Source organism: Cervus elaphus, chromosome 12 (assembly GCF_910594005.1).
Source record: "Cervus elaphus chromosome 12, mCerEla1.1, whole genome shotgun sequence".
Lineage (NCBI taxonomy): Eukaryota > Metazoa > Chordata > Mammalia > Artiodactyla > Cervidae > Cervus > Cervus elaphus.
In genome coordinates this window covers 33,405,610-33,419,138 of record NC_057826.1, presented here as the reverse complement: position 1 = coordinate 33,419,138, position 13,529 = coordinate 33,405,610, and the positions used below count along the sequence as shown (strand labels likewise).

Genomic DNA, 13,529 nt, shown 5'->3' with positions numbered 1-13,529 from the left:
GCCATCCAACCATCTCATCCTCTGTTGTCCCCTTCTCCTCTCACCTTCAATCTTTCCCAGCATCAGGAAAATGAGTCAGTTCTTCCCATCAGGTGGCCAAATATTGGAGTTTCAGCTTCAACATCAGTCCTTCCAATGAATATTCAGGACTGATTTCCTTTAGGAGTGACTGGTTGGATCTCCTTGCAGTTCAAGAGACTCTCAAGAGTCTTCTCCAACACCACAGTTCAAAAGCATCAATTCTTCGGTGCTCAGCTTTCTGTATAGTCCAACTCTCAACATCCATACATGACTACTGGAAAAACCATAGCCTTGATTAGATGGACCTTTGTTGGCAAAATAATGTCTCTGCTTTTTAATATGCTGTCTAGGTTGGTCATAACTTTTTTTCCAAGGAGCAAATGTCTTTTAATTTCATGGCTGCAGTCACCATCTGCAGTGATTTTGGAGCCCCCCAAAATAAAGTCTGTTACTGCTTCCATTGTTTCCCCACCTATTTGCCATGAAGTGATGGGACCAGATGCCATGATCTTAGTTTTCTGAATGTTGAGTTTTAAGCCAACTTTTTCACTCTCCCCTTTCACTTTCATCAAGAGGCTGTTTAGTTCTTCTTCGCCTTCTGCCATAAGTGTGGTGTCATCTGCATATCTGAGCTTATTGATATTTCTCCCAGAAATTTTGATTCCAGCTTATGCTTTATCCAGTCCAGAATTTGTCATGATGTATTCTGCATATAAGTTAAAAAAGCAGGGTGACAATATACAGCCTTGACATACTCCTTTCCCAATTTGGAACCAGTCTGTGGTTCCATTTCCAGTTCTAACTGTTGCTTCTTGACCTGCATACAGATTTCTCAGGAGACAGGTCAGGTGGTCTGGTTCCCATCTCTTTAAGAATTCTCCAGAGTTTGTGGTGATCCACACAGTCAAAGGCTTTGTCATAGTCAATAAAGCAGAAGTAGATGTTTTTCTGGAACTCTCGTGCTTTTTCGATGATCCAATGGATGTTGGCAATTTGATCTCTGGTTCCTCTGCCTTTTCTAAATCCAGCTTGAACATCTGGAAGTTCACAGTTCACATACTGTTGAAGCCTGACTTGGAGAAGTTTTAGTATTACTTTGCTAGTGTGTGAAATGAGTGCAATTGTGCAGTAGTTTGAGCATTCTTTGGCATTGCCTTTCTTTGGGATTGGAATGAAAACAGACCTTTTCCAGTCCTGTGGCCACTGCTGAGTTTTCCAAATTTGCTGGCAATATTGAGTGCAACACTTTCACAGCATCATCTTTTAGGATTTGAAATAACTCAACTGGCATTCCATCACCTCCATAGCTTTGTTCTTAGTGATGCTTCCTGAGGCCCACTTGACTTCGCATTCCAGGATGTCTGGCTCTAGGTGAGTGATCACACCATCGTGATTATCTGGGCTGTGAAGATCTTTTTTGTGTAGTTCTTCTGTGTATTCTTGCCACCTCTTTTTAATAACTTCTGCTTCTGTTAGGTCCACACCATTTCTGTCCTTTATTGTATCCATCTTTGCACAAAAATTTCCCTCGGAACCTCTCATTTTCTTGAAGAGATCTCTAGTCTTTCCCATTCTATTGTTTTCCTCTATTTCTTTGCATTCATCACTGAGGAAGGCTTTCTTATCACTCCTTGCTATTCTTTGGAACTTTGCATTCAAATGGATATATCTTTCCTTTTCTCCTTTGCCTTTTGCTTCTCTTCTTTTCATAGCTATTTATAAGGCCTCCTCAGACAACCATTTTGCCTGTTTGTATTTCTTTTTCTTGGGGATGGTCTTGATCACTGCCTCCTGTGGATTCTAAAAGTTTCGTTGAGTGTAGATCTCATGTTGTGTATTGCCTATCCCACTTTTTTTAAAAAGTGAGTGTACCTCACACTAACAATCAAAGAAATGCAAATAAAAATTATCACCTGTCATATTAGTGAGGGTTTAAAAATGCTAGTGAGAGTTCCTTAAGGCAGGCTTTCTCATTTACTGCTGGCTGCAGTATAACTTGGCAGGCATAATCATTTTGAAAAACGGTTTGGAAATATGCATCAAAGGGTCTTACAAATGTTCATGCCCTTTGATGTAATAATTTTACTTGTAGGAAACTGTTCTCTTGCAGTAATAACTAATATAAATATGTTTATTATTTAGAAGACCAAAAGTTAGAAATCTTCCCAATGTTTTGTAAGAGGAGGGAAGGTTAATAGACGTTGATACACATGACAAAACAACAAAAGTGAAGTTTTAGTGACAAGAAAGAAACTGCTCACAATGTAATAATAAGTGAAAACAAGGGGTTAAACTGTGTGAGAGGTGACTACACACGGTATTATCACACTACATAAAAACTTAAAAAAGGTGAAGGAAATGCATAAAAATGTTACCCAGTGTTGTGTCTGGGTAATTAGACTACGGATAGTTTAAATAAAATAAGATACAAAAAAGTCCCCTTTTTAATGCTTTCCAAACTTCTGACAAGGAACTCAAGTTATTTTCCCAATCCGGAAAAAAAAAAAAATATATATATATATATATGTATATATATATATATATATATATATATATATGTATATATAAAATTTAAAAACAAAAATGTGATCTAAGTTTTCATGAAAAAATGAAAACTTTTTCATTTCGTTTACCATAAGATATATTTTTGAATGTATCTACTTACTCTTTAGTCTTTGCAAACATAAACATCTAAGGTAGAATGGAGAGTGACTAAAAATTAGAGTATTCTAGAAATACTGAGTCATTGGATTGATTTTATTTAAGGTATGGTTAAGGCAAACATAAACTTCTTCAGTAAACCTTTCATTCTAACTTAAAAGAGATAGGTATAACTGGGGCGGGGGACGTGTAAGAGGAAGCTTAACATTTTTTATTTTGAGGTTAACATATGGCCTTAGGTAGCCCAAGCAGCAGAATCAGCTCCCTGTGGGACACTGTGGGTGGGTCATTTTCTTCAGGAGAGTGGTTTAGGAGAGATTCAAATGGAATGGCAAGCAGGGAGGGAAGGGGTGGGGGTCTGCCCTGGCAGCCAGGTCAGGCAAGCCCACCCTGGCTTTCAGTGGGTTGGCAGATGGCACAGCCAGATTGTCCCACCAGCCTAGAGCTACTAACTAAAACAATTACATTCAAGAAGAGATAAATTCATGCTACAATCAGATTCCTAATGTTAGCAGGGAATGGTGAGGGTAATGCTCTAATTGGTTTAAGTTGTGAACAGAAAACTCTAATCAGGAATAGAGAAAGGTGCAAACTGGCTTTTATAGGGACACAAGCCATAGACACTGAAAAAATCAACTTTATGCCCCACCACTCTGTTCCCCTCGTAGCCTTGCCATTTGATTCCACTTGAGAAGTGGTTTTCTTTTTTTTTCCTGTTTTTTTTGTTTTGTTTTGTTTTTTTAAACTTTTACGTATATATTTTCTTTAAACCAGACAAAAGCAAATTTGGGGAACTTGGGCCCAATCTAGAAAACAGACATGGTTTTGGTGGGTCTATGCTGTATTTAAAAACCTAACAATAGAACTTATATGAGTTGCCTACAGTTAAAAGTTAGGAGATTTGGCATAAAACACAGGATTTGCACTTTAAAAGAAAGTCAAATTTAGCAACTTTAATAAGTAAGCTGTTATTGTCACATGGCAACAAGTAACTGGAGAAGAGTGACCGATACCCCTCTGCAATGGCACTAATTTGCCACAGTCCTCACTGGGCCCTTTTGCTCATTTGGATTTCCATTCCTGGTCCCTGTATGCATTCCTGAGGTTTTCTGGTGTATGATTCCCCAAACTGGCTTGCCAGCCCTGAGTTGCCTAGGATAAAAAGCCTCTACTGCTACAAAAACTAGATCCAAAGCAACATTTCCTGTAAGTAACTCTGATAAAGATAGACCTGATGAAGAACTTTAAACAAGCTCAAAGAAATGCAGGAGAGCAAAAAGAGAGAGATGGCCTTTTGGAATTCAGATGCTCTATGGGAAACTCTCGCAGACAGCTAGAACGGAGGTCCTGCAAAGACTGGCACCCTATGGGAAACTCTCAGCCTAGTGTTTGAAGCTTAGTAGGAGGTTAATAAATGTTTGTTTCCATCTTCCTAAGAGCAGATGCAGAGCACAGCAAGGAGGAAATGGAGCCGGAACAGTGTAATGCAATGCACAAAAGCACAGCATGCCAAGAGAGAAGAAGAGAGGGGGTAATTGTAGCCTAGAGAGCAGCAGCAGCAACAGAACAAGCCTGGAGAAGTTAGAATGGCAAAGCCAGGTACTGTAATAACCGGGGACTTCAGAACCGCAGCATGATTCTGATAGTCCTTTGCTAGTCACACATCTATATGGTAAGTAGGAGAATAGAGTAGATAGATGAAGACTACATTAATTAGGCAGAGAAATTCAGACAGAAATTCACACCAAGACACTAGTGATGAGAAAGCATTCAACCCTTTAGTGAAGGATTGTTGGTTAAAACTCATAATAATACACACACATGTAACACATGTGTTACAGAGGATATGTAAAATATGCAGGATAGCTGTGTGCAGTTGAAGTAAAGAATTTTTATACTTAGGTGAAGTTAAGTTGTTTAAATTTTTTGTGTGTGTTTTATTTACCAGTGGTGTGGCTTTAGTTACTTTGAAACAATTTAATTCTAAAGCCCCAATTAAAAAAAATTAGTCACTAACTGAAGTAAAATTTCCTGCAGATCATGTCACTGTAGCAATAATCTATCAGAGAATGTTAGACAAGGGGTACTGAACAGCACAATAGAAGGTTATCGCAATTCTGATGAAATTTTCTTTCCCTAGTCCTTTACTTAGGGTCATAGCCAACCCGTCAGTGTTTATACATAGGGTTTGCCGTGTGTATTTAAATATTTTTTGAGAGGCAGTGACTGACTAATATGCAGTGTCCAATATGAGTGCTTAATAAATGGTAAAACAAAATACTGCATGATGAGAAACAGCAGTCAGTAAATCTATTATACTCGAAAATATTTCAAAGCCTAGCAACTAGAAACGCAGAAAAAAGCAAACATCATGTGTTGGCTTTATGATAATACAGGAACCTTTATATTCACTAAAAAGTTTACTGAAATAATTTTCTTTTAAATTGCTCAGGGGATTGACACAAGGTATGGGAAAGGGGAGAGAGTATGGGTTAAAACACACACACATAACTTTTTTTTTGAACCACGTGGAAGTCTGCTGACGACAGACCGGGTTGCTACATCCTGCACAATGGAGGGGTGCTCCAAGCGCCTTCAAAACTCCCTCTAATCCAGTGCCAATTGGCAAAGGCCTCCAAATTTCTAGACTTCTTCAAGCTTTAAAAGACTGGGTTTTGGAAGAGGAGGCACCAGATGCGCGTGTGGAACACCTCCGAATGTTTGCCGCGACACGGTGACACCGGGAAAGCAAATGCTCCCATATCCGGAGAGCAGGTTCTTTATTTACAGCTAGCTAACCCGAGGAAACTAACTTAGGCTTGGGGACCTAAACCGCCGTGCTTCCGGGGATCTCGCGCAGCCTTCGGCCACCGGACAACTCGGTGACCAGGGCTGAGGTGCCCGCGCTGTTAAGTTTGGGGAAGGAAGCGAGAGGAAAAAAAAAAAAATAGAGCTGCTCCTTTAAGAACTTCCTTTCCCTTTTACTCTATGTTTACATAACACGGGGGCGAGCCGCGGCTGGGCCCGAGCGGGGCGGGGAGCGGGCCCGGGCGGCCCCCCGCGCCGGGGGAGGGGGCGCCGGGTGGGCGGGGGGCTGCGGGCGTCTCGCGGAGGGCGGGGCGGCTCCCACCTGCCCGCGCGCGGGCGGGGCGGCCCTGCGGTCCGGCCCCCGCCCCTCCCCCGCCCGCTGCCCCCGCCCCTCCCCGGCTCGCTCCCTCCTTTCCTCCCTCCCCCGGGGCTTCGGCGGCGGCGGCGGCGGCTGCGGCGCTTGGCGCGGTGGGTCTCCCTGCTGCCCGGTCCCATTTGTTGCCGAGTCCAGCTCGGGGCAGCCGCGGCGCGCGGAGCTCCAGAGAGCCCGGCAGGGCAGCCACGCAGCCACGACGGAGCAGCCGCGGGACTGGCCGCCTCGCGCCCCCTTCGCCGCCGTGCCCTTCCCCGGCGCGCTCACTCCCTTCTCGGGATGGGATTGTAGCGGCGGCGCGGACTCGGCGGGGATCGCGGCGGAGGCGGCGGCGGCGGCGGCCGAGCAGGGCTCCATGTTTTCCCCCGGCCAGGAGGAGCACTGCGCCCCCAATAAGGAGCCCGTGAAATACGGGGAGCTGGTGGTACTGGGGTGAGTCCGGGGATCCCCGACCAGGGGAGCTTGGGGGCGGGCAGCAAGCGCTCCGGGCTGGGTGGCCGCCGTGCACCCACATCCCGGAGCAGGGCCATCGGGGTGGTTTGGGGGTTCTCTGGCCATCGGTAGGGCGCTTGGGCCGGTAGGAGCGTCTCGGAGGGCTGGGACGGCGGGAGTGGGGGTGGGATGCCCCCATCCGCGCGCGCGGGGCTGCGGCGGGCACAAGGATGCGCTATCCGCGCCGAGGACGGTGGCGAGGGAAGTGGCGGAGGGCGGCCAGCCCGGGGCGAAGGCAGCGGCGGGGACTGGGGCGACCTCGAAGCCCCGCGGGGCATAGCGTTCGGGGACCAAGTCCTCGGCAGTACCGCGGGGGCAGGGGCTCGACTTCCCCGCGTGCCCCGGGCCGGGTATCGGGGATAGGGACCAGGGTTGAAGCACAGCCGTCGTGGGCACCTCGCAGTGTCCGAGGACCACCCCGCCACCGTGGCGAAAGTGAGAGGCCCCCAGGGTCCCTCTGCTCCGGCTTACTGTGAGCCCCGGGCCCGGAACTCCAGGCGCGGCACCGGCGGCTTGGCGCTGCGGGCTGTGGGATCCGCGCGAGGGGCGTCCGCGGGCAGCGCCTTGCATATTGTTATGGTGACCGCCGCGGCAGCCGCAGCCCGAGGGCAGTGAACTGTCTGCGACCCGGGCGGCCGGGCCGGCCCTCGGCTCTCTCCGCCCGGAGTGTCGTGGAGCGGGCAGGAAAGCCGCTGCGCCCGCCGGGGCTCCGGGGCGCGCGGGGCTGCATCCTCTCTGGCCCTCGGTCCTGGAATTCGGCCTCGCAGATGTCCTCCCAACGGCGGGGAGCTCGCCAGCCTCTGCTCCCTCTCGGCTTGTGAAAACCACATTCTGAAGATAGTAATTATCTACAATCTTTAAACGGCAGCAATTAGAGACTTCATCTACTTCCTGAGTTTACTTATGACATTTCTATTGTTTACCCTTAATAAGCCTAGAGAGAGGCTTCGCTGGGATTAAAGCAGGATAAAGTGGGCAGTGAAAGGGGAGTGGAATGGGGTGGGGGAAGTGCGGTAAATTCGGGAGAAGGAGCAATTTGGGTTTAGCCTTGGAAAAGAAAAGAGAAAGGATTATTTTTTCCTTTGGATCTGTCACTCTCGGAAACCCGCGCTTTTGTCCTCCTCTCTTGAAAGACTTGTGTTCTGAACATTACGGGTGCTGAAAGGTAGGCTTAGCACACATGTGAAGAGTCATGGGTATGGAAAAACTCAGGGCACTCTGAAAAATGTGTTTTGATAACTGAATACCTTGAAGTAAGTGCCGACTTGAAGATAATTTTAAAGCGACGAATTTTTAAGAGAAGCTTCCAGACACAGCCCAGCTCAAAGTTGCCCAGTTTGGTGTACTTTGTAGCTACAGTGTTAGGTGGAGTATCATTGGAAAGCTCATTTACCTATTTGGAAGCTGTCTGCAGATAAGCATTTTTCTCACCTGGATCTAATTGCACTTAAAAGCCAAACAGCAAGATTCAGTGGAAGGAGAAAGGACTGGCAGGCAAAAACCTAGAGTTTAGTTTGTCTTATGTAACCTCAGCCCAGCCTAATTTTGTGCAGTTTGGTTTTGTTTGTGTGGCTGGCTTCAAAGTATGTTTAACATTGTGAACCTGACACGAAAGATTAACTTAGGCCAGGACTTTATTTCATTATTTCCTTTTGAGGAAATAGTCGTTGAGATGTTTCATGAAAGCAGGGTGTGAGTGGGTCTGGAGAGGGTTTGTGTTCATAGCTGGAAGTGCAGGACATTCCAAAACCCCGAAAAGGATTTTCCCCCTGAATTGTCCTCCGATCAGGCTTCTACTAAAGCAGGCTATGTAAATACTTTGCCCACTGCATGTGCTCTGTTATTTACAAAGGTTTTTCCAGGAGACACTTAGTATGATGGAATTAAGTGTTAGTTGCTCAGTCGTGAGGGACTCTTTGCAACCCCATGGACTGTAGCCCACCAGGCTCCTGTGTCCATGAGATTCTCCAGGCAAGGATATTGGAGTGGGTTGCCATTTCCTTCTCCAGGGGATCTTCCTACCCCAGGGGTCAAACCCGGGTCTCCTGCACTGCAGGCAGATTCTTTACAGACTGAGCTACAAGGGAAGTCCATGACGGATTTAGCACTGACATTAATATTTTAGGCCACTCAGCAGTTTGTGTGCACCTACTATGTGCCAGCACTGTTTAGGCATGGAGGATCCAGAAGTGCACAGGGGGCTATATCACTGTAGTGTGGAGTGGCAGGTATAACCAGAAGGAAACATGTAAACAAATGAATAATAAATGGCAGTTTCGGGCGCTGCCAAGTTCTCAACAGAAATGGGTTAGCTTAGGAGACTTCTGCAATAGGCAGGTCTTGCCTTCTTTCGCTGAGAAGGCAGGGAAGGTTTCTCTGAGGAGGTGAAAGGTGAGTTGAGACCAGGCTCTGAGAAGATGCTAAGTATGGTTTTTCAATACGTGAGAAGAATTGGGGCCATTTTCTGTTTTTGAGAGTAGTTCTCTGACTCTCTAACAATACTGAACACACTGAAGAATGTGGGGAAATAGTGAGAAGGTAGGTAGACTCTAAGGCAACCCTTATTAATCATTATCCTACCCTTAGGACTTGAGGTAGTGCCCTCCCTCTTAAATCACCAGTGATGATCAAATAAAAATTATCATCAATGTTGCATGTCTGATCATCTATAACATAATGTCAGAGTTTCTAGTAGATTTTTTTATTGATGAAATTAATCTTGAAATCTAAAAATGCCCTATATTAGTATTAATAAAAAACTTTTTGCTTATACAGTGCATTTTTCATTAAACAAAATTGTTGTGTGATTGCCTTTTTTTTTCTCTCCTAAATTCTGTAGTAAAATGTTGCTAAGAAATCCTGGAGTGCAGATTGAGGAGCTATATACGTATATGTCTATATTCATACACAAATACTTCTGTGTCTTTTCATGCATTACACAATGTTAAGAGAATCCCAGTTAGGATTTTAGTAGGGTCATCATTTTTGTAGTAGCTTGGTAGAATTTAATTTTTTCATGATTCCAGCCAGTGAATGCATCAGAACCACAACTTTTTGCTGTGTCCATTACGTAATGAAAGATAGAGAAATGACTATCTACCTGTCAGGTCTTTTTTGCTGTTCATTTTAAACCTGGCTAAAATGTTAAACTTGGGGAAGTGTGTGAGGATTTGAGAGGTAGTTCGATGTAGTTTGTTGGTAAGAGTATGAACCAGCATTCAGGAGACCTGGACTGAATTTCTCCTTTCTTGCCCACTGGCTTTGTGGTAGTGGCTTAGTCCTTCACCCTCTGGCTTCCCAATTGGCCCAGTGGTAAAGAATCTGCCTGCCAATGCGGGAGGTGCTGCAGAGGCTGTTTGGGTCAGGAAGATCCTCTGGAGTAGGAAACCCGCTCCAGTATTCTTGCTGGAAAGTTACATGGATAGAGGAGCCTGGTGGGCTACAGTCCATGGGGTCACAAAGAATCAGACATGACTGAGTACATGCACCCAACCCTCACTTTCTTCCTGTTTCTTTAGCAATAATGAAATATGATTGAATTGGGTAGTTGTCAAGAACCTTTCTGGTTTATATCCTGTAATGTTGGTCAGTGGCTCAAATGTGGAAAACATAGTTAACATAATCTCAGTAGTTTAGCATGCATTGATTTTGTGTATTCCTAAGGTGGTGGTGCTAGAATTTGAATGGGAACTGTGGTTTAATACTGGAAAAGATTGATTCTGTGATTACTTTTTCGGAAGTTGGTATGTGCAAAATAGGCACTTTTTAAAGTTGTAATGGTATACATATATCTGACACATTGGTGTTAGATTGTACATGAGGGTGTTCAAAATTTGATAAAACTTTCTGTTTCAGGTTTTAGGAGGGCAGTGATGTTTCAAAATTAAGCTCAGTAGGCTAAAATAACCAGCACAAGGAAGAGATAATCTGATGATAAAATTTTAGAACTGAAAGGGCCCTAAGAGGCCATGGTCCATACTTCACTCTTTAATTTTACTGATGAGGAAAGTGAGACTCCCAGAAGGAAGGAGGTTTGTTCAAGTTAGTAGTTGAGCTGGATCACTGCACTGCCGGGTCACAGGTCCCCACTTCAGGGCAGATTCCAGCAGTGCTATCAGTTCCCCAAAGCTTCAGCTTTTGTGTAACTTGCATGAGGGAAGTGGAATCTCTTTCTGGATTCAATTTGAAGCATGCAGCTCTCTTGCTGACTAATGGCCCATCATGATTTTTGGAAACATATTGCTTTACTCTTAGTTCCCCTCACCTCCCTGCTGAATGGATAATGCCTTTTGCAAACCTTTCTTTTTCATTTGTGCTTCACAAAATGTATTTTTACTGGATCTCTCAACCAAAGGTTTTTAACGTAGAGTTCACAGATGGAATCCAGGGAGCCCTTGAACTGGGATGGCGGGAAAATATATCTTTACTTTTACTGGATTCAAACTGAGATTTAATATTTTACTCAATTATGTGTATAGGCAACAAATAGACCTGCTGCTGGATTTGCTATTTAATGCATTAGTCCAGAAATACACACGTTATTGTATCACAACTTATCTTTGATAACCAAGTATGATTGACTTCATTTTTAAGCCTTTTGTGTATTGTATTTTATACATGTAAAATTATTTTTCTGCAAAGGGCTCAGTATACTTTAAAGACTGCCAGAAGGATCCTTTGCACAAAAAAAGATTAAGAATTTCTGCAGATATGACTCAAAAATAACATGTTGTAGTTGAAACTGCTCAAGATCTACAAAAGATCAGGGGGTACGTGTGGTTTTCCCTTTGGATTGCGCAGCATTTTATCAGGTAAGACAAAGAGGGCTGTTGCTGGGAGAGTTTATGGTCTTTATTTTTTGAAACAAGCAGCTCCAATTTCTAGATGCCAGTTTTGTCTTAACCTTGGCACTGTGCCTTGGCCCCTCCCCTTCGTAGTAATAAGAAACCTTAAAATACATCCTAACACTTTTCCTTTTCTTGTCCTCCTCTCTAATTTGGGCCTAAACATCAAACGCCAGCATCCTTTATAGACTGAAAGGTCTTTGAACTTAAAAACAAAGCAAAACAAAAGAAAATCTTTGCTATCTCTCAGCGTTTGGGGTGATCTGAAGAGCACAGATCTGTTTGTGTGGATGGGGTGTCTACTTCTGTAGGCTATAAAGGGTTGTGATGTGAGTGGCTTTGAGTTGCTATATTTTCCTTTACTAACTTTAGCCTTGTTTGGAGTATGTGGCTGTCTGTGTGGTTTCTTGTCTGGGTCTCTCAGATTTATTTGTTTCTCTCTTTAACACACCAAGCCTGAAACCTTCATTGGGACTTTTCATTTTCAGTTGTATTTCATCAGGTGATCCATATTTGGGGATGCTTTAGGTAAATAAAAGCAAAACCAGCTTGCTTCAGGTTTTAGTAACTTTGCATGTGTGCATGCTAAGTCGCTTCAGTCCTGTCTGACTCTGTGTGACCCTATGGACTGTAGCCCATCAGGCTCCTCTGTCCATGAGATTCTCCAGGCAAGAATACTGAAGTGGGTTGCCACGGCCTTTTCCAGGGAATCTTCCTGACCCAGGGATCGAACCCATGTCTCTTAAGTCTCCTGCACTGGCAGTTGGGTTCTTTACCACTAGCGTCACCTGGAAAGCCCTCCAGCAGCTTTCCCAACACATATTGGTAAAATTGGCAAAAGGATGAAACATGTATACAGAAAAGACCAAAAAACCGAAAACATGTCAGTTGTCGTATTTGAAGGAGACCAGCCTTGTCATGTTGAGGCAGAGGTTTTGTGTCTGCTACACAGGAATCAGCAACATGGAGACATGGATTGGCTTTGGAATGGAGACAGTAGCCCTTGATGGAGCTCGTTGGTGTGGGAGTAAAATAACTGAACAGGAATTTCCAACAACATCTGATTTAACTAAGGGTTTCTCCTAGGGTGAGCAGAATCTATTTTATAAGAAGAAAATGGAAGGTAAGAATGATTCTGTTAACAGTTCTTATTGAGCTTACTATTACCTTCATCTTCTGGAGAATAAAAATAAGGAGAGCAAAAAGTGCTTCATAGTTCTTAGCTTTGTCTAAATCAGCTGTTCTCAACCACTGTCTCAGCCACCTTCCATGTGATGATCAGTTTTGAGGTATGTGGCCAGTAATTTATGACACATAATAAAGTGTGGATCTTTCAGATGATTCCAAGATGTCTCGGTAATAATGTGACTTTACCTACTTGCATTCTGCTGTGTTCCCCCAAGTGGGAGAGAAAGGGGTGGAGTTACATCAGGCAAGCCAGGAATTTATTCATTCAACAAATATTTAATGGGATTGTATGCTTCCAGGCACGGGGGATATAGCTAGGCAAAGCGGACATGTGAATTACTGTCTTATTCTTGTCACAACCCTTTAGGGAACAGCTATTACAAATATACAGTTCATTTATTTATTCCACCAATATTTGAGCATCTGCTACACGTCAGATGCTGTCCTTGGCTCTAAGGGATGCACTGAACAAGACAGGTATCATCTCTGCTGCTGTGGAGCCTCCATAGAGAGCGGTTTAGAGCATAGGCTGTGATGGGGGAGCACGATGGATCGCCTAACCCTGTGCCAGGACAAGAAGAGGATAGCCAGGTGGAGGTTAGAGGGAACAATTGCTCTAGGACGGGCCACAGTATTCTAAGATCCAAAGATGAGCACACATGCTCCTTTGAGGAATGGAGAAAAGTCCCAAATGGCTGGAAGAGAGTGGTTGAAATGAATCATGTGGGCCAGGAGGGTGGGAGGACAAGCCCGGCAGAATTTGGGACTTTATCCTATGGGACTGGGATTCAGTAGCTGGACTGGCAGCTCGGAAACTGGGAGCAGAGAAAGCACTTCTGCAGAACGGGCTGCAGCAGCGAGGGGGTGGAAGGAGAAGCTCAGGCCGAGAGGCACCAGGGCGTGTGGGAGCCAGGATCTCATTCCTGTCCCTCAAGACATCCAGTCACACCACTCCTGGGTTGTGAGTGGGCTGCGACTCATTGACTGACTCAGGAATACTGACCGAGGAGCCGCTCTGCCCTGGGCACTGGGCTGCCCTGCAGGGAGCTCACCTTTCAGTGCAAGAGGTGGGCGGTGCAGACGAGCGAGCACCTTGGGAGATACAGCTTTAATTCAGAGAGGGCCCCGGGAAATCTGACGCA

The 13,529-nt window shown here is 44.9% G+C and overlaps 1 protein-coding gene across 2 annotated transcripts in view; it reads left to right on the top strand.

Annotated features, from left to right (window-relative positions):
* Positions 1 to 5,233: 5,233 nt before the first annotated feature.
* Positions 5,234 to 13,529, top strand: part of PELI2 (pellino E3 ubiquitin protein ligase family member 2) — a 202,226-nt gene continuing 193,930 nt past the window's right edge. Inside the window, exon 1 of one of the 2 annotated variants that reach the window (XM_043918931.1) lies at positions 5,234 to 5,457. In XM_043918931.1, coding sequence (XP_043774866.1) covers positions 5,435 to 5,457 — 23 coding nt within the window. In that variant the 5' untranslated portion in view covers positions 5,234 to 5,434. Of the gene's footprint in view, positions 5,458 to 5,883; positions 6,296 to 13,529 lie in introns of those variants that run through there. The other variant, XM_043918930.1, reaches the window with a different exon arrangement.